Raw genomic sequence first — 25044 nt, 5'->3', positions numbered from 1 at the left:
TATGCAAATCAAGAATGAAACCACAATAACCTTCAATTATGTCAATGCATTAGTGATCCAATTTTTACTACACAGCTAGATCACTACGGCTTATGGAGGCATTAACTTCATTACGGTTTAGGAAGATACAAGTAGGCCGTATGTGAAGTTAAAGCCTTTGTAAATTAGGTTATACATTAAGATACAAGTGACAAAGCAGTAGACGGGTAGATAAAGCCTCAATAGGTCGGTTATACAATTGAACAGAAATGCAAACAAGAACATAGAAACCCAAGTTAAGCCTAAGAAAGTTAGATTGTATAATCGACAATACACGTAAACAAGCAACAAGGAGCTAGGTGAAGTAAGCGCAGGTTAGGTTATACAAACCAGTAATAAGTAATAGAGGTTCAAGTAAGAGCAGGTTAGGTTATACAAACGGAAGACATATGTTAATAATAAGTAATAGAGGTTCAAGTACGTGCTCGATGAGTTAAGTTAAATGGTCAAAGACGAAGTGAGAAAGCAAGTAACAAAAGCAAGCATGTCGAAACTCATAGCAAGCCAGGCAAACAACGTAGTAACAAGAAAGAAGCATGTAGGAACTCGTAGCAAAGTTAGGTTAATTAACGCAAGCGAGAGGAGGATACACACATGAGCACGTAAAAAGCCAGGTGGGTGGGGTGGGGGTGGCGTCTCCGGTTTTTTTTTTCCCCAGGTCGGATTCCAAGTGAAGGAGCAAGCGAAAGGCTAAAAAGGCAAAAATGGAAAGGAAAGGGAGCTTATCGGGCCAGCTCGAGTTTTGTGGTACAGGTGAAGGGATGGGCCAAAGCTCGGGTCGGTGTTGGGCCATCGGGGGCAAAGTGATGGGTCTCGGGGGGGCTATCCAGGCCATCGGATTGTCCGGCCATTATTCGGGTTGTCCGGCCATTATTCGGGTTGTCTGGCCATTATTCGGGTTGTCTGGCCATTATTTGGGTTGTCCGGCCATTATTTGGGTTGTCCGGCCATTATTCGGGTCCTCTCTTTTTCTCTGTCTCTTTCTCTCTCTGTCTCTATTTCTCTGTCTCTCTGTTTTTTCTGTGTTTATAAGGAAGCAACGCCATAGCCGCATCCTCTGTTTCTTCTCTCTCTCTCTCTCTCTCTGCACGCCTGCGTCTTCTTGTCTTCTGACAAACGAACGAAGGACGCTCCGACCACACGCAGACAAACGAACGAACGCACAGAAGGAGGTGGACAGGCAGCGGAGCAGGATCAAGAAGAAGAAGAAGAAGCCGCCATGGGCCGCCAGGAAGGAGCGCGAGGAGGAGAGGGATTCAAGCAGTACTACGTCTCCCATATCCATGACCTTCAGCTTCAGCTTCGCAACAAGATGCATAACCTCAATCGCCTTGAAGCTCAGCGTAATGACTACAACGCCAGAGGTATTCATCTCTGTCTCTGTCTCTCTTTCTTTGGTATTTCCGCTCCTCTCTGTTTCTCAATTGATCTTGGCATCATCTTTTGATGCTTCCATGTTTTCTCCTGTTGCTCTCCATTGATCTGTGCTAACCAAGAATTCGCTCTTTTGCACTCTCCTTCGTTTTGATACGCTCTAAAGACCGACTTGAAAAGGAGATAGGTCACACAGTTCTTCTTCTTCTTCTTCTTCTTTTTTGTTCCTTCTCCTCGTTCTTTCCTTCTTTTATTTCTTCTCCATTCAGATGTGTCTCTGCCCTCCCTCACAACACTCCCATGTCTTATGTCTTTAAGATGAAATCGTTTACAGTTCCTTTTTTGTCCCTTTTTTTCCTTCATTTCGCCTTTCTTTTCGTTTTCCTGTCTGGCCATCGATCTGTCTCCACTTGCCCAAGCTATTGCTTTTGAAGAGGAATCAGTGAGGCCGTTTCCTTTCTCTTCCTTTCTGTTTCAACCATTGCTCTGTGTTCATTTTGCTTCCCGTTCGTTGCAATATCTTAAAACTTCTGGCAGCCCTATTTCCCTCTTTTGTCTTATTTTCCCGTGATAGATGCGATAATTTAATAGGTGAATTTTGAATTACTTGATTTGAGGAAGTTGTAGTTTGTGATGAACATCAACGTTCTGTATCAGAGTTATGTGAAAAATTGTGGCAGAGCTTTTCCTTTCTGTCTCGCCATTGAACTGTGAACATGTGCTACTTGCAAACTTGAGGCTACCATTTCTTTTCCTTTCTATTTCTCCCTTTCCTTTGTGTTTCGCCATTGATCTATGTCATACCTGATTCTCTTCTCCTCGACATGTGGAAGAAGTGAATGCTATTTTGAAAAGGAACAACTGCTTTATTGGTTTGCACATTCTTTTTCTCTCAGTTTCCCCTTCGTGGTTAACTGGACACAGTTGTGAATTGCTGAATTGTTTGTTAAACAAACATTGCAATTGCTTGGATTTTGTAACAGTCGTAGCTAGCTTGAGATAGATGTGTAATGCTGAATTTTCTGATATTGATAAAGGAACATTAAATTAGCATAAGGCACCATAGCTTGGTGTCTTCTGGCAGATTTGTGCTCCTGGCTTGAGAATCACATGGAAATTGTGGCCCAACTTCGTAGAGATGGGAAATACTTAGCTTGTTGATCTAAAAAAGATTGGGATTTTCAATGGATGTATGCCCATTTGCATCAGTGATTGTATATAAATTGTGGCTAAGTAAGAGACATGTGCTGCTGACTTTCCTTGACATATAAAAGAAATCATGCTGTAGATCTGTGGAAGCTATAAGATTCAGCTTTTCTATTACAATCAGAAGGTATTAATAAAAAGGCGAGAGGATTGTCTCAATATTCCAATTAGATTAATGATCTTATATACAAGAGATTCAGCTTCTCCAACTGCAGAAAATAGTTTGCCCTTCTTTTAATTTGAAATCCTTGAGTTAACAACCAAACTTGAGAAGATGAAGGTCTTAAGGGGTTTGCATTGATTAAATGAATAAAAATTGGATGGGGGACCTTCTGCTCACAATGATTGACGAATGCCATATTAAATCTAAGTACGGGATGCTATGACTGATGACATTATCAAAGAAAAAATTAATAGAGAATTTCAGAATAAAGAGCAAGTGATTTGTAATGTGTTTTTTTTCGAGTCTGATACTTCCCAAAATGACATTTCAAGCACCTTCATCAAATTTCCAGAGGGTCCAGAGTTGTGCCCATTTGCAGAATCCCTATTAAGGCCGTTATTTTGGTCATTTTGGACCCACCTGATGTCTGATGGTGGCTATGTAAAAGTAAATGTAGGAGTTTTAGGCTAGCGTGGATGTTATAGGAGTTACCAAGAAAAGAAACAGATTTAGCTAAGACTTGCCCGTAGTCATAGACCTTAGAAAGTTTATAGACTGAATTGCAGGACATTACAACTCTTTGAAATAATAGCAGGTGCTCCTCAATTTATCAGAGAATACACTACCCATCTCTCAGGTGGCCAAGAAATCACGAAGGTCCAAAACTCTCACCAAATTCTGCACCAAAATTCGGTTCTTGTAGCTGAAACAAACTTTCAAAAAGTCTGGGATGACAAAAACAAGTTCTCAAAATTCATCATTGTTGAGAGTTTGAATCTGGGCATTTTTTGTTTAACAAGCTTTTTGTATCATTGTATTCTGATATCATTTTGGTCGCAACAAGAATTCCTGAATACTTTCTTTATGTTTATCATTGTTTTGCTTCTATTGTACATCTGTTTAGTTTTTCTGTGTTTTATTTCCTACAAAACAGAAATTCAATGGTTTCCTCCTTAAGGATGCTTCATGCCTGTAAGATTTCTAAATGGCAAAACTGCCAAAGTAGCGTGCAACATTCTTTCTAATGCAGCTTCGATTTAGATACTGGAAACAGTGCTTGTTTTATTTCATTTGTATATACTCACAACTATGTTCTGGTTCCCATGTTTTTGTACTCCCAACCATGCTTTGGTTCTATAAATATTGTAGGGCACATACAACTGTTGTTAGCCAAATAAGATGCTTCCTGTCCTATCTTCTGCGTGGATACACATGAACTAATAGCAAATGTTGAACTTTGTTTCATTAGTGCGAATGCTGAGAGAGGAGTTGCAGCTACTTCAGGAACCAGGGTCATATGTAGGTGAAGTTGTCAAAGTCATGGGCAAGAAGAAGGTCCTAGTCAAGGTATTCATAAATTCATTCTGTCAGTATTTTAAGATGTGGAATGGACAATATCTTGACAAATATTTGAATACAGATTCACCCTGAAGGAAAATATGTGGTAGATATTGACAAGGACATTGACATCAACAAGATCACTCCCACTACTCGTGTTGCACTAAGAAATGACAGTTACGTTCTGCATTTGGTTTTACCAAGTAAAGTTGATCCTTTGGTGAACCTTATGAAAGTTGAGAAGGTCCCTGACTCTACTTATGATATGATTGGTGGCTTGGATCAGCAGATAAAGGAAATCAAAGAGGTAAATCATAGTAATCTACAAATTAGATTTTTTAATTCTCTCTGTTGTCTCTGTCCATAATGACTTCAGTAACTAACTGCCCTATGTCTCTGTTGTATGTACAGGTTATTGAGCTACCAATAAAGCATCCAGAACTTTTTGAGAGCCTGGGTATTGCTCAACCAAAGGTAGTGATTTATGCTTGACGATTTTACTTATATGCGGAATGATGACAAAACTTTAAAAATGTGTTGGTATTTCTTAGGGCGTACTGCTATATGGGCCTCCAGGTACAGGGAAAACATTGCTTGCCAGAGCTGTTGCTCATCATACTGACTGTACCTTCATTCGAGTTTCTGGTTCCGAGCTAGTACAGAAATATATTGGAGAAGGATCACGGATGGTTAGGGAACTCTTTGTTATGGCTAGGTATCCTCCTTTTTATAACAAAATTTCCTGTCCTATGCTATTTTCATTTGGTATTTTATTTTCTCTGGTGGTTGTATTCAAATCTCTACAAGCAGGAAAATGCTTAGACTATATAACCAAAGTTGATGTTTTCCCCAACATCTCAAAGACTACCACCATCTAGGATCATTCTTTGACGAAGTTTTAACACCTCAACATAGTGGTTCATGCACTTAAACATTACTTTAACGAATGTAGAAAATTTAATCTTTCTCCTACTTGTAGGCATTCATGACATGATTATGCCATGGATTCGTCACTTGGTAAAGTCTATGCTCAGCTAGATGGACTTAGTTTCTGGTCTTTATCTTACATTCAAAATTTGCACTGGTGAAGCATCGCTACTGTTCATTTTGTATCACGTTTGTTAGATAGTTGAAAGGTAAGTCTGTGCATGCAAATAAGACTTAATAAGAAAACCCAGTATTGATCCCCATCTTCCCACTCCCGAAATATTACCACCTCCTTCGCATCCTACCATCACGTCTTTGCAAGGATGTTGGAACAGCAGAAAGCAATAATAGCCTATCTGAATTCCTGTAGTTATTCCCTAGTGTTATCTCCATAATGTGAAAACCTTTCTTTCCATGACTAATGGTTGGAGTGATATTATAACAAGGTAGACCTATTGGAAGGTGGGGTTGATCTTTTTTAGCATCCTGTAAGATTTTTGAGATCACCTCGTGGGTGCTGAATACATCCAGGGATCACAGCCTGACCATATGACCAGATCCAAAAAATAGTGGAACTGGAGGCTGGGTCAAACATTGATGTATTGTCTTTTAGCATCAAAATTTACCCTCACGATAATTTTGTTTATCCATTGCAAAGGTGTGCCCTCGTGGTATAGCATTGATACTTAGTTCTCAGGATAATTTTCTTTGTTGATTTGAGTGTACCCATGTGGGCTTGTCTTTTCAGCTATCAACTCATTGTAGTTAATGAAAATGTAAAGTTTATGGGGTGAATTATGAACTATATCTTGAAGTTAGATTGAGCTTATACTAGTAATCTATAGCTACTACGTGTTTTTCATTGTTAAATCATCTAGTGTCTATTAAGGGAAATTTGGTGTTGATGCATTGAGCATTGGGTACAAGTTGCTTACCCTAAGTAGAGCTACATTGCTAGTTGTGGCATATTGTCCAGTACTTCGCTTCATCATTCATCTAAGGTAAAAAAATTTAGATCTTGTAGTTGTGGCATATTGTCCAGTACTTCGCTTCATCATTCATCTAAGGTAAAAAAATTTAGATCTTGTCCAATGGTTGAACTTTTTTATGGTAAAATCAGTTCATCCCTAGAGCAGTTAGTTGAAGTCACAAGGCATGTTTGACAGTTGACCCCAGCTATAAACTCAAGATCTGGGCAAATGAGGCACGGGTTTATTGATCACATCCTTTTCATAATAACTCTTATAATTGTGCAAAGAGACTTGATAAAAAGAAATGCAGAAGAATCTTAGTTCAGATCAGAGTTGTGTGGTCTGTGTAGTTTTTCTTCAAGGGGGACCCAAAGTCCATTTGACGATCCCTCAGCTGAATAGAGAGAACCGTGAAAGAATGTCTTATAATAGAGCAGCAATATTTTGAGTTTTGCTTCAAGAGACTCTGTTTACAATGACCCAAGCTGATTTGAGTTGATGATATATTATATCTCAGTATCAATCTTTCTTGCAATCTTTAAATCTCAACTTTTTTAATATGATGAATTTATTCTTTTAAGTGGGGTATTTTGGTATTGAACTGCCATTTAGCAGATGTTTCAGTTTGAATAACTTGGCATACAAAAATCTATGCTGAAAAAAGCACTTGATTCAGTATGAAAGCTCCATGGTTTTTCTTGGGTAGAGAATTATCTCAACTTCATGGTTGATTCCCTAATATTTTTCATCTGAATGTACTTTTCTTAGCACAGATCTTTGGCTAGAACTTTATTATCATGCATACTTAGAATAGATTTATGTTATCATTCCTAGTTTTGTACTTCTTTGTGTATGATTGTATAATCCCTAGCTAATTGTGACTATATGATGCTAAGTATTGGGCCTGCAATATTACTATGTGCCTGTGGAATACGTGAAAATAAATCTTATGCAGTTAAGCTAATATTTACTCTTTTATAGCATTTAGAAGTATTAGCTAATTGCAGAATCTGTTCATTGATGTTAACCTATTTAATATTGCAATCATCTTTTCTTTCAGAAAGATTTAGTGTTTTATAACGTGAAGGCGATTTAATATTTCGTAGCATTTGAAAGTATTGGCTTATTGCTGTATCTGATCAATGATGTGAACCTAATCAGCATCACATGCATCTTTTCTTTCAGAAAGCGCTCTGCTTCAATCATTTTTATGCTCATTGCAGTTCTTAAATGTGAACCTATTTAAGCATCACATGTATTGCTTCTGCAGAGAGCATGCTCCATCAATCATTTTCATGGACGAGATTGATAGCATAGGTTCTGCACGGATGGAATCGGGCAATGGAAATGGTGACAGTGAAGTGCAACGAACAATGTTGGAATTACTCAATCAACTTGATGGTTTTGAAGCATCGAATAAGATCAAGGTGCTCTTTCTATTCAAGTTGGTGTATCTCAATATTTGATGCTTACTGTGGACTAAAGATTCTGGGAATTGTTAAAAGAACTGAACATTTTGTCTCCATACTCAATGCATCTATGCAGGTTCTTATGGCAACAAATCGGATTGATATTCTGGATCAGGCACTTCTGCGTCCTGGGCGAATTGATAGGAAAATTGAGTTTCCTAATCCTACCGAGGAAGTAAGTATTCTGGTTCAAACTATGAGTTTCAGGCTATTATAGTACCGTTATACATATATTTAGCTATATTACGATGCTCTTGATCTCAGAGTGAAAATATATCATTAACTTTCGGTTTTCAGTTGTTTATCTCTATTCAGTTTCTGCTCTGCAGTAGGGATGCATGACAGTGTGTATTTAGCATTCATGAAATTTTGCATAGATGTGCAGGCTGGAGTAAAACTTCAAGTTTGTTTTCTGGTTTCAGACTACATCTGACATGATTTGTTTGAAAACGTTTTCATGTATAATATGTATGATTTCTATATTAATCTTCAATAGATGTGCAACAAATCACCAATAGGAAGGGGTTCTAAGCTACCCCAAGTAGGGTGCTTAGACACAGTTCTAAGCTTGAGAGGTAAGAGAGACTGCTTTAAACTTAGAACTCCAATGAGCATTAACTAAATGCAAGTGGAGAGGAAAGGAGATGGTTAAGAAACACTTCAAGGTTTTAAAGATTTAAGGGTATTAGGGTTGAGGATGGTGAGAAGATTTTGAATTAGGGTTTTGGGTTAAGATTTCGGATTAGGGTTAGGGTTAAGGATAGTGGGAACTAGTCCTGCGGATGGTGTCCTGAAATAGAGATCGAGGCTTGTGTGCAAGTTTCCATTGACAATTTTTTCTCTTAATGTGCAGTCCCGATTTGACATCTTGAAAATCCATTCAAGAAGAATGAATCTTATGAGAGGTATAGATTTGAAGAAAATTGCAGAAAAAATGCATGGTGCTTCAGGTGCAGAATTGAAGGTAATCTTTGTTTAATGTATTAACCCCTTTTTTCAGGTTATCTGGGCTTGAGAAATCTATTTACTGACTTGATTATTATGTGTCTCTGTATATATATATAGTCTGTATGTACAGAAGCAGGTATGTTTGCATTAAGAGAGCGTCGGGTGCATGTGACACAAGAGGACTTCGAAATGTCAGTTGCCAAAGTTATGAAGAAGGAAACCGAAAAGAATATGTCATTAAAAAAGCTATGGAAGTGAGCAGTGCATCGATAGTCTTAGTCCATAGGTTTTGTTTGTTTCGTTGGTTTGCAAACATGAATATATCCCATACTTAAAACTGGTCAATGAATATATTTTCACTCATAATGTAAGAATGCTATGGAAATCGGAACTCCAATGTAATGTCAACCCAAAGAAGTAGCGTCTGATGGCATATGAGAGTGTGAACTGTGCTCCATCTTATAAGATGGGTAAAGATTTGATTTATCTATTTTTTTTCCATGAACCTGTGTCACATTCATGCATTTAGGCCTATGACGATCTGAGAGAGAGTTTAGTAACCATGAAGCTATCCAATATTGATCAATGTCAAAGTGTGTTAAATCTCTTTTCTCAGCTGTATGTTTTGTTTTTATTATTATTAAGTTGGGGGTGTACCATTGTGAAGCTTGTTTTTCTACTCGTCTTCAATTCATCAATTGGGCTTTGTTTTCAAGTGATCAAGAATGTTCCATTAGCATGCTAATATGGTAAATGAACAAGTCGTCTTTTTCTATTTAGGTAAGCATGCCTTCGGCATAAAACATTGTTTCTCTTTGTGTCAGTCTCTGTTTCGTCGTTGAACTTTCTTGGTTTGTAATTTAGTTTCTCTTTCTGTAGATCTCATTGTTTCCTTTCATACATATGGTGCAGGGCTTTATATGTAACAGTAGTTAAATATATGAAAAGTTAACATAGTTGAAAAAAAATTTGTGAATTCATGGAGAGTCCTAATGGAGGGTTGGTTAAATTCACTGGTGCAATTTTGCTGAACAGATCTTGCAAGTAGAGACGAGATCTATGGGACTATAATGTGTTTGAGGAAGAAACTTAGGAAACAGCCTTTCATTGAGCACCACATGAACCAAACAAATACTTTTGAATGGATCATGTTGTAACACATTTGGGTTGAGATAAAAGGGAGACAATGCAAGGATGTATCTCATTGCTATTTTTGATATGCAAGTGTTGTAGGATGAATGTATATTATGTTTTACGAGTGCATTTTTATGTCGTTGACTCTCTTTTGATGCAACCTCATGGTCTAATGCATTTCTATATTGTTGAAAGCCTTCATTAAGACTTGCTGCCTTCCAAACATTGCAGGATAAATGGTTGTTGCAGGGTTTAAAATTCCACCTCCCTCGTGTGCATGTAGAGACTAGCCATTGCGGATGAATATGTTACTCCATTTACTATTTTATGGTAGCATGATTTTGAGGCTCTAATGGTAGTCTGATCAAAGTAGCATGAACATGTTACTCCGTTTACTAATTTATGGTAGCATGATTTTGAGGCTCTAATGGTAGTGTGATCAAGGTAGCATGAATATGTTACTCCATTACTATTTATGGTAGCATGATTTTGAGGCTGCAATGGTAGTGTGATCAAAGTAGCATGAATATGTTACTCTATTACTATTTTATGGTTGTGTGACTAAAGTTATCATAAAGTAGTAAAGGAAACGATGGTGAATGCATCGCTTAACACTCCATGTTTGAATTCCACCAATCAACTTTGAAGACCAAGCATTTTGTCTTTTGGTTGGGCACAAGTCATGCAAAATTGCTTTAAGAGATGGAAGCCGGATAATTCGTTCTCTCTTTCAAGTGGGCACATAATATGAAAAGATTTGAGGGAAATAATGGTAGCCTAACTGCACCAACTACCCTTGAGCTAACCCCATGTTTTATGTACTTGTGTATGATCATGTTTCAAGCATAAAAATGCTTCGTGAATTGCACTTTTATTGTCTTCCAAATTCTGTAGGCATTGTTAATTTTCATTAGTGGACACTAATATGTCCTCCCTCTATCTTGGGCCTACAATCCTCTTTTAAGAACTCCAGTTTGTTCCAATGCCACGGCGTCAATCATCATATAATGATCATTTCATCACCTCTTGACCATAACCCCTATCTTTTGCAACAACTTAAGAAATTGTCTTTACTTATTAGTGAAGGGATTCTCAAACGGTTTGTCGTTCAAGAATACTCTGGTTGAATGGTTCCATTCTTGAAACATTACGAATTTCAATGATATGATGAACTTTGACTAACTCATAGATATGACAACTAGTCTCTTCTTTGCACCGGCTCCATTTTTCTACTTCTATAACAAGGATTTTACAATGGTGTGAGCCCTAAATTAGAATAAAGACATGTCTAATGAAGGTTATGGAAATATCACATGCTAGAAAGGAGAAAATGCTAAAATTTTTAGAATGAATTTGTTTCAAAAATATAATTGGACATGTAAAACAATTGTTGGGGAAATTCAGAACCAAATATATAATAAATGGGTACATAAAGAAAGGATTTGCATTCCTTCAAAACATTTCGATAAGACAAGGGAGTTTTCTATAGTAAAGATGTATTTTTTCTTGACGTTTGTCTAAGTTGTTCCAAAGGATAGTTTGTCGAGAATTGCGAAACTTTCAAGACTCTTATACATTGATGTGAACTTTATTTGTGGTTAATAATTGTAGTTACTAAATCATACTAATGCTCGTGGTGTGTGAGAGGGCCTTGTTGAAACATTCGCATGGTGTCCCTTAATTGAGGATTACGTAGAGGTCTTGAGTTGGGTCTACATGTATTAAGAGTGTATTGTCTGAAAATAATATGTCCATTGTCCAATACAATTGTTGACGTGATATTCTCTCTCTCTCTCTCTCTAATGGTCACACACATTGATGAAAAAAGATTCCCGCATGGACTTCAAAATGTTCATACACGTATATGAAAAGTCTTTACCTAGTGTAATATGATTAAGGATACAATGAGCTATCATTCTATTCACCAAGAAAGAGAAAGACATTTAGACTAATGTGTGTGTTATGTATGATATGGAAAGCAAATTGCTAGCATGGGTATGCCGTACACACATATACATTGAGCATAATAATATATCCACTATATAGTTTCCGAATTGATTGGAATTTGCACTTCGAACTATTGAAGCTTTGAATAAGCCAAATATGAATAGTTCTTGAATGCACACATAGAAAACAAGATATTCAAAGTTTGCATTAATTTCAATCGTTGTGTTTATGCGGGTGTATCCTTCAATACACCTCAAAATGAAGATAATGAACACGTGATTCCAGTCTATTACCAATCCCTTCTCTAAGAGATGGTCTATTGTTTTGACAAGCATAGTTAGGGTAGTTTATTGGAAAGTTTACATTGACATAAATAGTTTCAAATATTAAAAAGTTCTTGAACTTAGAAATATAGCTCTTGATTCCATAAAAACAACACATATTATTTCTTTACTAAAGAACACTCCATGTGCTTCTAGTTGTAATTATCATCAATATATTCATCGTTTGTGCTTGTGATCTTGATGCTACAATAGTTCCAAACAAGTAATTGGATTTTTTTTGTCTCTCAGCAACTTCATTCTCATTATGATTTGCATGTGATGAAATATCTTGAACTTACGTAATGATATACGCATAGGCTTCTCCAAATCACATCACCCCTTTGCTACAAGACTTTAGAAGAAACATGCGTATGCTTCTCAAAATCACATCATCCTTATGCTACAAGAGTTTCTAAAAACCATGAGTACATAGCTATCAAACAATATACATACATCCATACACATAAACATACATGCAATTTTGTTTTGCTTAAAGGGACGGATTTGAAACAAGGCATCACTTGCGTAAGTACACTGTCAAGGCATTACATTCTTTTGCTATTTACAACATTTTAGACATTCTCCATCTAGCAATTGATTGATTCATTATCTAAAACCTTGAACATAAACATTTAAAGATGATTTACTTATGTTATGCCTTAGGGATTTTGGTTCAAATCTCAAAATCTAGATTTGATGGTACTAGGTTTGTAATAAAAAATATTTTTTAGCAAAGATCTTGTGCATGAGGAACTACTCCAAAAAAATATGGCTTTACAAGTCATACTCCACAACCCACGGATTGAAAATATACCAACATGTGAGGATATGATACAAAATATTGCTATTAGATTATATATATTGTTGGTCTTCATCAATGTTTTGAGAGAATTTGATACCTAAGAGAGTATTGATGCCAATATGTAGCACAAAACCTATGAAGAATTATGAATCCTTAGAGATATGCTCATAGTAGCCGTGATTGCATAGTCCAAATTTATTAAAAGCATAAATCCCAATCATACACATGAAATCTGGGCTAAAACATAATGTTAGATTTAAATAAACACGACGACTAGTTTCTTGAATAATAAATGTACAACAAGATGCATATATAACTTGAAATACAGTGCCGTCGTGGGTCTTTCTATTGGAATTTAGTGGGTTTTTAAAACTACACGTGGCACCGAAGACAACAAAATTCCTTCCATGTGTAGTCAATTACTGGTACTTCGAAGGGACATTGTTGAAATGCTTTAACTAGCGACAAAATCACGATATGTTTTTGTTAAAAAAAATTCCTGCAACGACAGTATACAATAGATCAATGGGTATCAACTTTTCGTTCTACCACTTTCTCCTTCAAGTGAAAACAACAAAATGCTCTTCTTTACACGAACTTGCTTGTTGACGAACCCCTCCTTACCCCAACATAAGGAAGTGCAAAGTCTGATATTAATATTAAGTGGGCTTCTTATAATAATAATAATAATAATAATTAATATGACCTAGAATTTGTTGAAGATTCTATCGAAGAAATTGTTTTGTTTTCTAGATTCGACAACCATACTTGATAGGGGCACTATTTGTAAAGAAAGAAACATAGTCAATCCACTTTATATATATATATATTATTATATATATATATGAGGACACATTATGGAAAAAAGGAAATGAAGTTTATTGCTACTTCACTTTCAATTTCAAAAATGGTTGGATCCATCCTTACGCTGAATCAAAAGTTCCAAGTGAATCATACAATGGGAACACTTTAAATGCTCGGCTATTGTCTTCACAATTGAGAAGTTCCAAACCCATGCTAGTAAACGAGTGCATGAATGCAAATCACCTTAAATGTTCAAAGCACAATCATCACATTGGAATCATTCACTAACCATACGTGGATCTCCAATATAAAGAATATGTGTATAATATTACAACATAAGGATTCCTTGTTTGATGATCCGAACTTCCGAGACATATGGCATACGATAGTTGTTCGTGCTTGCTTGCACTCGCTTACTTTCCGTATGATAACCACTACCATTCATGACTTGAACACAAATTAACCTCGCAATGTCATTTAATGTCACTCGACTTTCCTCTACTAGCCTTATATTTCTACTTTTGAAATGAAAACCCTGACGAGTCACGACTTCGTAGCTCACATTCGTTTTGATCACCACATCCTCTAGTAACAACAGGTCACAATATTTGAAGCATGAACAATGAAGAGAAAGAAACAATGTATCGTTACTAAATTTTGTTTTTGTGATCAATATTCACATTGTTATCGAAGGTTGGAATTAGTAGTGTCAATGGCAATATCAAAGCTAGAACTAATGTGTTTTTCGGAGCATATGAAGTCTTTTACTAAAGGATGAAAGCGGTGATTGCTTTATTCATAATATAATTTAATAGTTTTTGAATTCACACATCCACATACTAAACAACATAGTTACTAGACCATGGATAGGGTAGGACTCGTTGAGTTTGAACACACTATAACTTATGGTAGCTTATATCAATTTCTTTATATCGACCCTAAATAGGTTATGTATTTCATATCGTTAAAATAGAACATTCATGATACTCTAACCATATGTTTCATTCACTTTCCCCATATGTAATGATTTAGAATTTGACGTAAGGGTGTCACTTTACATACTATGTCTTGATGACCTAAGAAATTGAGGTAGCTATCAAGAATAGAACAAGTTTTCATCAATGGATTTTATCCCCTTTTTAACGAGCCTTTTAAGAGCTTTGAATTTGAAGTGAGTGAAAGATTACTATGTTTTCCCCTATGATAGGTTAAAGCGTCCTTTTATATTTTTTAGAACACTTGGGCTTCACTTTTGCTTTTGTCGCATGTTAAGGTCTACTACCTAGTAATAGACTTCAAACATAAGTTTAACACAACATAGGATGGACAAGTATGAATAAAAATAACCACTTATCCTAATACAAATCACCTTCGACTCAATGATGATGTGGAGGGCATCATACCAACATAATCCTATTTTCGTCGAGTTCAACCATACAATTCCCACATTTTTAATTGTGTTTTGAGGAAATGAAGTCCACCACTTCATGCCCACTATTTTAGTGCCTTTTATCATGCGATTAGAGAGAGATAAACAATACATCTACATCTTGAAATTATGGCTTGATAAAACCATCTCAATCTAGATGGGATTAGCTCCTGCTTTGTCTTTCTATCTTTATCTCTATCTCTTCTCTACTTGGTATTCTTTGTGTCTTTCTCCTTCCCTCCCCCTCTCCCTAAACCGTAAATCCTATGTATCATGTCTTTTTTAAAACCACGTATCACCTACAAAAATGCAATGTTCAAAGTGGGCATTTTTAAGAGTAGAAACATTGATAACTTGTGTAAGTATCATAGCTAGAGACATCTGAGACATCCACTTTCTATGTAGCTCAAACATCGTTGTTTTAAAAAACAAATTGGCCATCACTAAGCTAGTGTGTTTCTTGTCGTGAACCAGGGCAAATTATCGTTATGCAAATTACTTCCTAAGATGCTTCAATCCCTCACTAATTGTTTTGTTAGTATTGTGTTGATTCCACCTAAATTCCATATGAGAAGGGATTATTGAAGCCCTTGTTCTCCCAGTGGCATAATCTTCTTCCAATGGTTGACCCCACATCGTAAAATTTGGTGGGAGTCAGATGAAGTTTATTCTCAACCATTGAAAGAAGGTGTTACAAGTCCTTTTTATTGAATAAGATATTGCCACATCCCTTGTTAAATTTTTAATGGTTCAACATTTAACCACATCATGACACATTGTTAACTGGATTTTTAATGATCAAATGTTTAATCATATAATGACACGTTGACAACTAGAATTTTAATGATTTTCCTTCATGATGGCCTTCGGGAATTTAATAATTTATTGCCACACTGTTTATGAGCCACTCTTGTGATGACACATGAACAAACTGCCGAGTTATAATAATAAATTCTCATAAATTGAATGATTCACTTTGTTGATTCAAATGAGAACCCAAAAGGGAAGAAATATGAGAACCCCCCCCCCCCCTATTGTCCATATGATGGTCCATTTCTAATCAAAAGGTCTCAAGATGTTCATCTTAACCTCCACTTATTAGCATACCATATGAGCTTCCGTTGTATGATGGACAAGTGACTTCAAATCCTTATATTGTTGCGAGTTTCCACGAAACCATGCTCCATGGCATTGATGATCATGGATACGTTGATGTAAGCCACACATTTTGATTGTTATTGTATCAAGAGATTATGAATGTGCGGGTCCTACTTTAGGCCTCTCGACTAATTTGTTGCCATATCATTGAATTCTATCGATACTCATTGTGGCCTCATGTTGATAAATCGCAATATGAAAAGGTTGTGAACCCGTTGGTGCCTCCCAAGTCCTAAAGCGGCCACTTCTTTCCAAGTCCTTTACCGTAGTTTACATTACATCCGGAACTCGCAACACTATCATTTGTGGTCCATCAGCTCGTGGACAACCACGATATCATGAAAATCCGTTTTCCAAAAGGCTGAGGAAGGTGGCGTCCATTGCGTGCGGGTCCCAAATCATGGCACCAATGTGTTTGAAAAGCTCGTGGTCTCATTCTCGTCGCAATCGGATGAGTTAAGCGGTCGTCCCATGACAAGGCTAGTACAGAGTCAATGATCCTCTCGGATGGATGATTGCTCTATCACTAGCTACTATAGCAATGATGAAATGAGGTTTTCTTTTCCAAAAGGAGTCCTATCATCTATAGATGTATGTATGTATATATAGGTGGGTGGTGGAAATAGAGGGGGGGGGGGCCAAGGGCGGTGCCCTTTATCATCGTACACACACACACACACACACATTTTGTCTTTGTCACTTTGTGATGGTTTCGTATCTTTCTCTCTCTTTTGTCAACGTGGGTTACGTTATGTTGGATTCAATCTTTCTCTATGTGGCTATTCTCTCTCTCAAGTATACTTTTCTTCTCCATTGTCCCTCTCTTTCTCTCTCTGTGTGCGTGCGATGATTGGGTACATATCCCATTTTACTGTAATCAAAATTTTCTCGATGGGCCAGATTTTGGTCTTAGAACTTAGAAGACAATAATATATCCTTCTTTTCTTTCTCGTTGATAGCAATCGGTCTCCAGTGGACGTAAAAAACGACATCTATCTATCCCTCGGCACACTGACAGAAAACGTTGCCGAGAGCATTGGACGCTGAGAAGAAAAAGAAGAAGAAAATCTCAAACATTAGGGCCCAGGGGTGACTCCCACAAAACTCATTCGACACACCCGGAAGAGAATATCGGGATCGCTTCTCTCTCTCTCTATATATATATCACTAGCTTCCCCATGTACGGGGCAGAAGCCCGTGAGAACTTACGGGTACATGTCCGGAATCTCGAGCATCGAGAACCACACATATTGTAACCCTCCACAGGAAGAGGAAGTCTCTCCCTCTCTACCCTTGCCTACACACACACACACACTCTCTCTCTCTCTCTCTCCCTCTCTCCCCTTCCTTATACACACACCCTCTCTACTCTTTCCTATACACACACACACTCTACTCTCACTCTCTCCCTCTCTACCTTTCCTAGAGAGAGAAACACACACACATACTCTCTCTCTCTCTCTCTCCCTCTCTACCCTTTCCCACACACTCACTCTTTCTCTCTCCTCCTCTACCCTTCTTACCTACACACACACACACTCTCTCTCATTCCTATCTATCTATCTCTACTCTTTCCTACACATACACACACACACACACTCTCTCTCTCTCTTTCCTATCTATCTATCTCTACTCTTTCCTACACACACACACAAACTCTCTCTGTCTCACCCTCTCTCTACTCTTTCCTAACCACACACATACAGACTCTCTCTCTTCCTCTCTATCCTACATACATACTCTCTACTCTTTCCCTACACATACACACACACACTCTCTCTCTACCCTTTCCCTACACACACAACACACACTCTCTCTACCCCTTTCCCTACACACACACACTCTCTCTCTCTCTCTCTCTACCCCTTTCCTACACATTCACATTCTCTCTCCATCTCTACTCTCTCTCTCTCTCTCTCTTCTCTGAGCTCTCACACAACACACACTCTGTCTCTGTCGCTCTCTGTTTGTGGGTCATCTCTCTCTATCACACACACACACACACTCTCTCTCTCTCTCTCTCTCACACACACACACACTCTCTCTCTCTCTTTCTCTCACACACACACACACTCTCTGTCTCTCACTCTGTGTTTGTGGGTCATCTCTCTCTCTCTCTCACACACACACACACACACTCTCTGTCTCTCTGTCTCTCTGTCTCTCACACACACATTGTCTCTCTCTTGTCTCTCTCTGTTTGTGGGTCCTCTTTCTCTCTGTTCTTCCTTTTCCTTCACAACCCCATCTCTCTCTCTCTCTCTCTCCCTTCTTTTCTACCTTCACCTTTCCCTCCCCCCCCCCTTTTTTACTTAATCTCTCTGTGTTTTCTCTAGATCCTCCTGCTCCTCCCCCCCCACAGTATGTCCACATGTTTTTTACCTTTAGATTCTCTCTCTCTCTCTGTCTCTGTCTCTGTCTCTCTCTCATCATCATCATCATTGAGCTCATCACTACTTGAAGAAGCTTTATTTTAGGGAAGGAACACCTTTTTCTTCTTCTTCTTCTTATGATGATGATGATGATGATGAGAATCAAGAAGAAGAAGCAGCAGCAGCAGAAGAAGAAAAGAACACACTCAGCCTTTTGATTTTGCCCTTTTTCCTGTCTGTCCTGACCTCTTCTTTCTAAGCTATGTTTCAAGGCTCTGGTGCTTGGCTCTAGCTATCTACACATAGATCCTTGAACGCAGAAACAGAAAGAGAGAGAGAGAGATAGAATCCCCTGTTTCCTACTACAGAGAGATAGAAATATGTAGGTAGAGAGAGGCATATTATTATACAACAGAGAGAGAGGGAGTTCTGCTCGGCTCTGTTTCTGCATTCAAACGTTCATGGATAATAACATTCTGCGGTCTGGCTGAGTGTTTTTGCCTCAATTCAATAAACTCTGACATCCTTTTGGTGACCGAATTCGGCTGATCCATCTCTTATATGCTTTTGATCACCAAATGATATTATCCTGATGATTAAAAAGCTGGATACCGTTTTAATTCACCAGCTCTGATACCATTTTTTTTATTATCAAAGCTTCAGATCGAAGGAATTGGCTGAACATACCAGAATTTGAATCCAGAATCGCAGTCTTGAAGAGCTATCAGAATTTGAATTCAGTTCTGGGCTCATCTGGACAGAACATCTCTGATGCCAAAGAGGAGTCTTTTCTTCCCATAGTGGATTTTTTACATTAATTTGGAGTTATTCAGGACTACAGTTTGATCAAACCCTGTTACAATTTTGATTGAATTTCTTATCATCGAACAGGAGTATTTGTGATCTGACACTATTAAAGGGTGGTCATCAAAGTCTGATACCAGTTTGATCAATTGAAATTCTGATTGATACCAACGAGACAATATTCTCCAGTAGCAGCTTTTACTCTAACTCTGGTTGGTCCAATGGCGCTAAATCAATCCTTTTGTATGCCCCATCTTGATGCTTCAAAGCAAGATTTCAGTTTGATCTGAATCTCCCAAAGAGGATTTTTTTTTTCTGTCATTACCTGGATTCCAATATAAAAAGCGCGAAATCTAGCTTTTCAATATGTCTTGAACCCTAGTATGATACCATTTTTTCATCAGGCCCCGGTATCGAAAGAGGAACATTCTCCGATATTTGTCTTTTTTACCCTCTATTTCTAGATCGGTCAAGACGGCGTTATCCCGAGCTTTCTGCATGTCAAGCTCTTTAGTAATTCATACTCGGCATGAGAGGGACAAAGTGCATCCATCTACTCAAGGGAATCGACAAGACCAAGTGCACCCTTCTGAAGAACAATCAAACCCTAATGGAACCTTGACTACATCTCATCATTCCCTAAGCAGAGGGATCTCACTGCCCAATGGAGTGGCAAGTCATGATAGAGGTAACAATACCTACACATGGCCAGATGGTGTTAAATTTGAGGGCGAGTTCTACAAAGGAATGGAATCAGGTAAAGGGAAGTTCACATGGCCTAATGGTGCGACATATGAAGGGAATTTCTTGAATGGATGTTTGCATGGCGTTGGGACATATACTGGTCTTAATGGATCGACTTACTCTGGGAGTTGGATCATGAACCTAAAGCATGGGATGGGTGAGAAGCATTATGCCAATGGTGACCATTACAAAGGGAATTGGTATCAAGGGAAGAGAGAAGGGCATGGGACATACACTTGGAGCAATGGGAACACATATACAGGAGGTTGGAAATCGGATTGTATGTTCGGGAAAGGGATGCTTACGTGGAGCAATGGTGACTCTTTTGATGGAAATTGGACAAATGGGAAAGAACATGGGAGAGGTGTATACACATGGGTGGATAGTGGATGCTATGTGGGCACATGGAGTAGAGGTCTTAAGGATGGGAAGGGTACTTATTACCCACCTGGAACAGAGCCTTCATCATTATGTTTTGGGGCCGTGCCCAATGGTGGCTCGTCCATAGAGAATTTGGATAGCAATGATGTGAACCGTAGCCGAAGAGGGTCTTTCGGATTGTGGAGGACGTCGTCGACCGACATCCAGAAAGCTCTTTCTGGTTCTACAATGCAAAAGCAAAGCCAACCGAATAACAACCGTGCATTAGGGGTTAGCGCGTCGGGTGGATTCTTGCGGAAAGCCGAGTCGTTGCCCACAAAGGCGGTCAGCCTTGAACGGAAGAGGAGCATGGAAGGCGTGTTTGAGAAGTTTCTAGGTATGGACTCGTTCATTGGGGGTAAAACCATCTTGGAAGATGATGAAGTTCAATTCGAGAAGTCTATGATATTACCAATTGTGGAGAGAGAGTATGCTCAAGGTGTCCTCATAAGTGAGATAGTGAAAGGTCCACTTCTGTCCAGACACAAGCGAAATCGACAACGACAACAAGTAAAAGAAAGCAAGAGACCTGGGGAAACCATTATCAAAGGGCACCGAAGCTATGACCTTATGCTTGACTTGCAACTTGGGATCAGGTATGCTCTATCAGGTGTTTTAAAATCAAGTAGTTACTAGTAGGGTTAGTATTACTCACGATTTTTGTGAGTTTATTATTTACTAGAGAAGGTGCCTGCCATGTCTAGGTCAAGGATTTCTAGATTTGGCAACTGATTCTCATTATTTGTATGTGCGTGGAAGCTCAATTCGTTTTACCTCGATTTCAGAAAGTAAACGAGAGAAATTTTGCTGGAATGTTTTCCAACTGTATGTAGTTGAGAAATGAAAAACGTTTGCATCAAATTTGAAATTGAAAAAACTGATATGACCCAATGAACGAATCAAAGTTATGTAGCTATATGAATGACACATTGATGAGATGATTGTAGGTTTGTATGGATGGATTGAAATGAATGAAGATGGTTTTCGTGCATGTGGAGATTATAGTGATGCTAGGTTTGTGTGTTATCTTTTGTAAGATTTAGCAAAATTCGATTGTCTTGGTTTTGTTATAGGTGGAGTGTAGGAAAGTTAGATCATCTCAACAGGGAGCTCGAACCGTCGGATTTCGGGAACAAAGCAAGGATCTGGATGAATTTCCCCCGAGAAGGCTCTCATACAACACCATGTCATCACTCTGTCGATTTTAGATGGAAAGATTACTGCCCCCTTGTATTCAGGTAAGAAATAACGATGTCTAGGTCATATGTCTTCATACTATAGAACAAACCCTCTTTTTTATTTATCTATTTTTATACACATAGATATTTTTCTTATGGGCGTTTCAGTAAGTTTTTTTTTAATTACAAAAACAAACACATCTTTCTTTTGTTGCTCATGTCGACATCAGAGGATTGTAATCTTTGTTCGTTTAGGTCTCTGTTGGCCATTTTGTGGTCTTTTAGGGAGGGACAAATTAATCTGTCTTTTCTTTCTTCCTTTTTCTTTATGCTATAGAATATATAAACTTTTTTTCTCAATGGGAATTTCAGGACATTACGTGAGATGTTCAAAATCGATGCGGCTGATTACATGTTGACGATCTGTGGAAACGATGCATTGAGAGAGCTTTCGTCGCCAGGGAAAAGTGGGAGCATATTTTTTCTTTCCCACGATGATCGTTTTCTTATCAAGACTTTACGAAAACAAGAACTTAAGGTATGTATTTAAGATATCGTATATATTAGGATATTTCATTTGCTCCGTTGTTATTTATGAAACAAGGCATTATTACATTCAAAACACAATAAAAAGAGAAACATATGCCTTGAAACTTCTTAGGAAAGGAATAAAAAGCAAGTGATAGAAAGAACTAGCAATTAGTTCCATATACTGATGTGGCATAGGAGCTTATTATTGATTCATAGTTTTAAGGCTATTGTTTTCAAAATAGAATCTTGAAAACAATAGTTTTCCTTCCAGAAAGGCAATGCGAATAGTATGTAGAAAAACTATATACAACTTCGAAGAAATAGTTGGCTAACTATTGTGGGCCTCATTAGTACTACCGCCAAACACCCTGTTATAATCAGATCTCTTGCATTTTGGGTATATGATACAGATTCTATTAAAAATGCTACCGCACTACTACAGCCATGTTTGCAAATATGAAAACACCTTGGTCACGAAGTTTTTTGGTCTTCATCGTATCAAGCTTGTGGGTGGCCACAAGGTACAACGGAAACCCTCCTTTTCAAGTCCCAAATAAATGAATGTGCTTCTTTATTCAGAGGCTTTATATGAGGGTTATTAACTTAGTTGTAGACTAACATGCCATTTGCTTTTTGTCTTTTGAAGGTTCGGTTTGTAGTGATGGGCAATGTCTTTTGCACTGAATTGAGGATTCATCGTCGGTTTGACTTGAAAGGATCGTCACTAGGGCGGTCGACGGATAAGATTGAGATAGATGAGACGACAACACTAAAAGACCTCGATTTGGACTTTACTTTCCATTTGGAACCATCGTGGCGGGATGCTCTTCTAAGGTAAAGAGCGATTACTACTGTGCCTACATAGTGTTTTCTTATTTTTGGTTTATTGCGCCGAGTTGCTTCTAAACATGGGAGACCAAACACAATCTATGGGTATGGGGCCGAGCCCTTAGCGAGGTTAGAACTACCCTGTGATTTTAAACCAGCAAGCCAACCAAGAGAGAGGGCATTTCTTAAACTGGTGCAAATAGTGAGATCTGAACTTGGGTGGATGGGCTAGTGAGAACTTTGGGCTGACCGCGGAAAAAAATGAATAGAAAGGGCGATGGTGGAAGTTAATTGCGATCGCAATATTTGTTTTACAGGCAAATCGAGGATGATTGCAATTTTCTTGTCTCCCAGCAAATCATGGACTACAGCCTTCTGTTAGGGCTTCACTTTAGGGCACCAAATTACCAAACTTTGAATACAAACAAAGATGCAAAGGAAGGAGGAACAACGCCGACGATTGTTGGTAACATCTCAACACACATGCAAACAAATCCCAAAACCATTAAGTGTCCACCATCATGAACTAATACATAACTCCTGTAGCTTTACAACCTTAATGACAATCTTGGAAGAAATCTTTGGTCATTGGGAAGGAAACCGCAATACCCCCCTAAGGTTTTGGATATTTACCAGAATACCTCGAAGTTTTTGAAAAAATTACCAGAAGACACCCTATGTAGTACAAGATCAACAACTACAGAGAGATGTGTGTCTTCTAACACAACATTGACTATAAACAGAGGGGTGTATGTTGTGGTAATTTTCGGACACTTCAGGGGTATTTTGGTAAAGATGAAAAATGCTAGGGGTGTGTGTGTTGGTGAGGAATATTGTGGTAATTTTCTGAAACTTGAGGGGGGTACTCTGGTAAATAATGAAAAATGTTGGGAATTCTTTGGTGTTTTGGGGCTCCAGTCGAGACCCTTTCATGTTCATCGCGTTCACTATTATATGTTTGAAAACCACTTGCTACATTTTAGGCGTATATCCACAAAGCCTGGTGCTGGTGGCTCATGAACCAAATGACAAAACACAAGGATCCCATATTCGTGGTAGCTCATTGAGGGCTGCAATCGCTGGTGATGGACAAGTGGACCTCCTCGCTGGGACAACAAGGTGCGATTGTTTTTCACACTTTGGTATCTTATTATTAATTTGCTTAACCGGGACATGGTGGGAGTCGGCTTATTTGGGAAGGGGCTCAAACCACCAGGCTCCGATCATCTTTAGAATAATGTTTTGTGCACATACAGGTCTTTTGATTATCTTGATAACACCGTTTGCACGTGCTATCTTTTTAAACATAGAAATTCTAATATGTTCTAAGCTTTAGTTCCTTGTTTTTTGGCATTACACCAACTAGGCTTCAAATCCAGCTAGGTGCCAACATGCCTGCAAGGGCTGAAAAGAAGTCGAAAAATGTGACCGGTGGAGATGTGTCTCCAGGAGAGGATTCTTTCGCTGAGTCGTATGATGTCGTCCTATGCTTCGGCATCATCGATATCTTGCAGGAGTACAATGTGGTGAAGAAGATCGAGCATGCGTATAAGTCGTTCCAATTCGATTCTGTCTCGATATCGGCTGTCGATCCGCACCTTTACTCTCAAAGGTTTCAAGAGTTTCTAAAGAAGGTCTTCCCAGAGAACCTCGTATAGCACGTTTTGTTGCACCCCGTCGAGGATCTATAGATGTTCTTGGTGATCTCGGCTTACCGAAACAATGTATTCTTTGTATACCATAGCCCTTCATTAATCTATGTACTCCTTGTATCTTAATATACATGTAACCTCTCTTTTGTATCTTACAAGAGTGTAACCTAATGCATAATGCCGTCCCACCATCTCCATTAATTGTGACAGTTTTGTTTTACAAGCTTGTATGGATGAATATCTATTATATATAATCTTCTTTGAAAGCATTCTTTCCTTCTTTTGTGATCATATTTCATAGAAAAGGACATATTCGATCAGTGATCTACAAGCTTGTACGGATGAATATCGTGTCTTCTTTCAAAAATAGTGCATTCCCCCTCTTTACTAAAGAAAATTTTAATCAGTGGACAAAATCATTGCCCCATGTTGATTGGAATTCAATCAAGCATGGCAATACCCAATCCGAAAAAAAGGGGAATA

General features: G+C 38.2%; 2 protein-coding genes across 2 annotated transcripts; both read left to right on the top strand.

Moving 5' to 3' along the window:
* The first annotated feature begins 1200 nt into the window (after window positions 1-1200).
* Window positions 1201-8940, top strand: LOC147855111 (26S proteasome regulatory subunit 8 homolog A). The gene is made up of 9 exons (XM_087330297.1): window positions 1201-1403; window positions 4032-4129; window positions 4203-4427; window positions 4532-4594; window positions 4672-4835; window positions 7289-7445; window positions 7564-7662; window positions 8341-8451; window positions 8553-8940. Exons 1-9 carry the CDS (start codon window positions 1259-1261, stop codon window positions 8691-8693), a joined length of 1203 nt encoding a protein of 400 aa, XP_087186423.1. The 5' UTR covers window positions 1201-1258; the 3' UTR covers window positions 8694-8940.
* Window positions 8941-19045: 10105 nt separating this feature from the next.
* LOC147855110 (phosphatidylinositol 4-phosphate 5-kinase 9-like) lies at window positions 19046-24830 on the top strand. The gene is made up of 8 exons (XM_087330444.1): window positions 19046-20968; window positions 21446-21610; window positions 21923-22088; window positions 22492-22602; window positions 22728-22915; window positions 23227-23375; window positions 23893-24028; window positions 24276-24830. The coding sequence occupies exons 1-8, from the start codon at window positions 19707-19709 to the stop codon at window positions 24565-24567; spliced, it is 2469 nt and encodes an 822-aa protein (XP_087186570.1). The 5' UTR covers window positions 19046-19706; the 3' UTR covers window positions 24568-24830.
* The last annotated feature ends 214 nt before the right edge of the window (window positions 24831-25044 follow it).

Source organism: Azolla caroliniana, unplaced genomic scaffold (genome assembly GCF_043228905.1).
Source record: "Azolla caroliniana isolate FFs.n. ecotype wild unplaced genomic scaffold, voAzoCaro1.0.p SCAF_14, whole genome shotgun sequence".
Classification (NCBI taxonomy): domain Eukaryota; kingdom Viridiplantae; phylum Streptophyta; class Polypodiopsida; order Salviniales; family Salviniaceae; genus Azolla; species Azolla caroliniana.
Note: the sequence above shows the minus strand (reverse complement) of the source record. Positions and strands in the feature narration are given on the sequence as shown.

Coding starts and splice junctions, on each gene's coding strand:
- LOC147855111 (XM_087330297.1), top strand. CDS start 1,259: ATGGGCCGCCAGGAAGGAGCGCGAGGAGGAGAGGGATTCAAGCAGTAC. Junction 4,428..4,531: donor AGATAAAGGAAATCAAAGAG/GTAAATCATAGT, acceptor TTGTATGTACAG/GTTATTGAGCTACCAATAAA. Junction 7,446..7,563: donor AAGCATCGAATAAGATCAAG/GTGCTCTTTCTA, acceptor GCATCTATGCAG/GTTCTTATGGCAACAAATCG.
- LOC147855110 (XM_087330444.1), top strand. CDS start 19,707: ATGTCAAGCTCTTTAGTAATTCATACTCGGCATGAGAGGGACAAAGTG. Junction 20,969..21,445: donor GACTTGCAACTTGGGATCAG/GTATGCTCTATC, acceptor GTTTTGTTATAG/GTGGAGTGTAGGAAAGTTAG. Junction 22,089..22,491: donor TACGAAAACAAGAACTTAAG/GTATGTATTTAA, acceptor TATATGATACAG/ATTCTATTAAAAATGCTACC.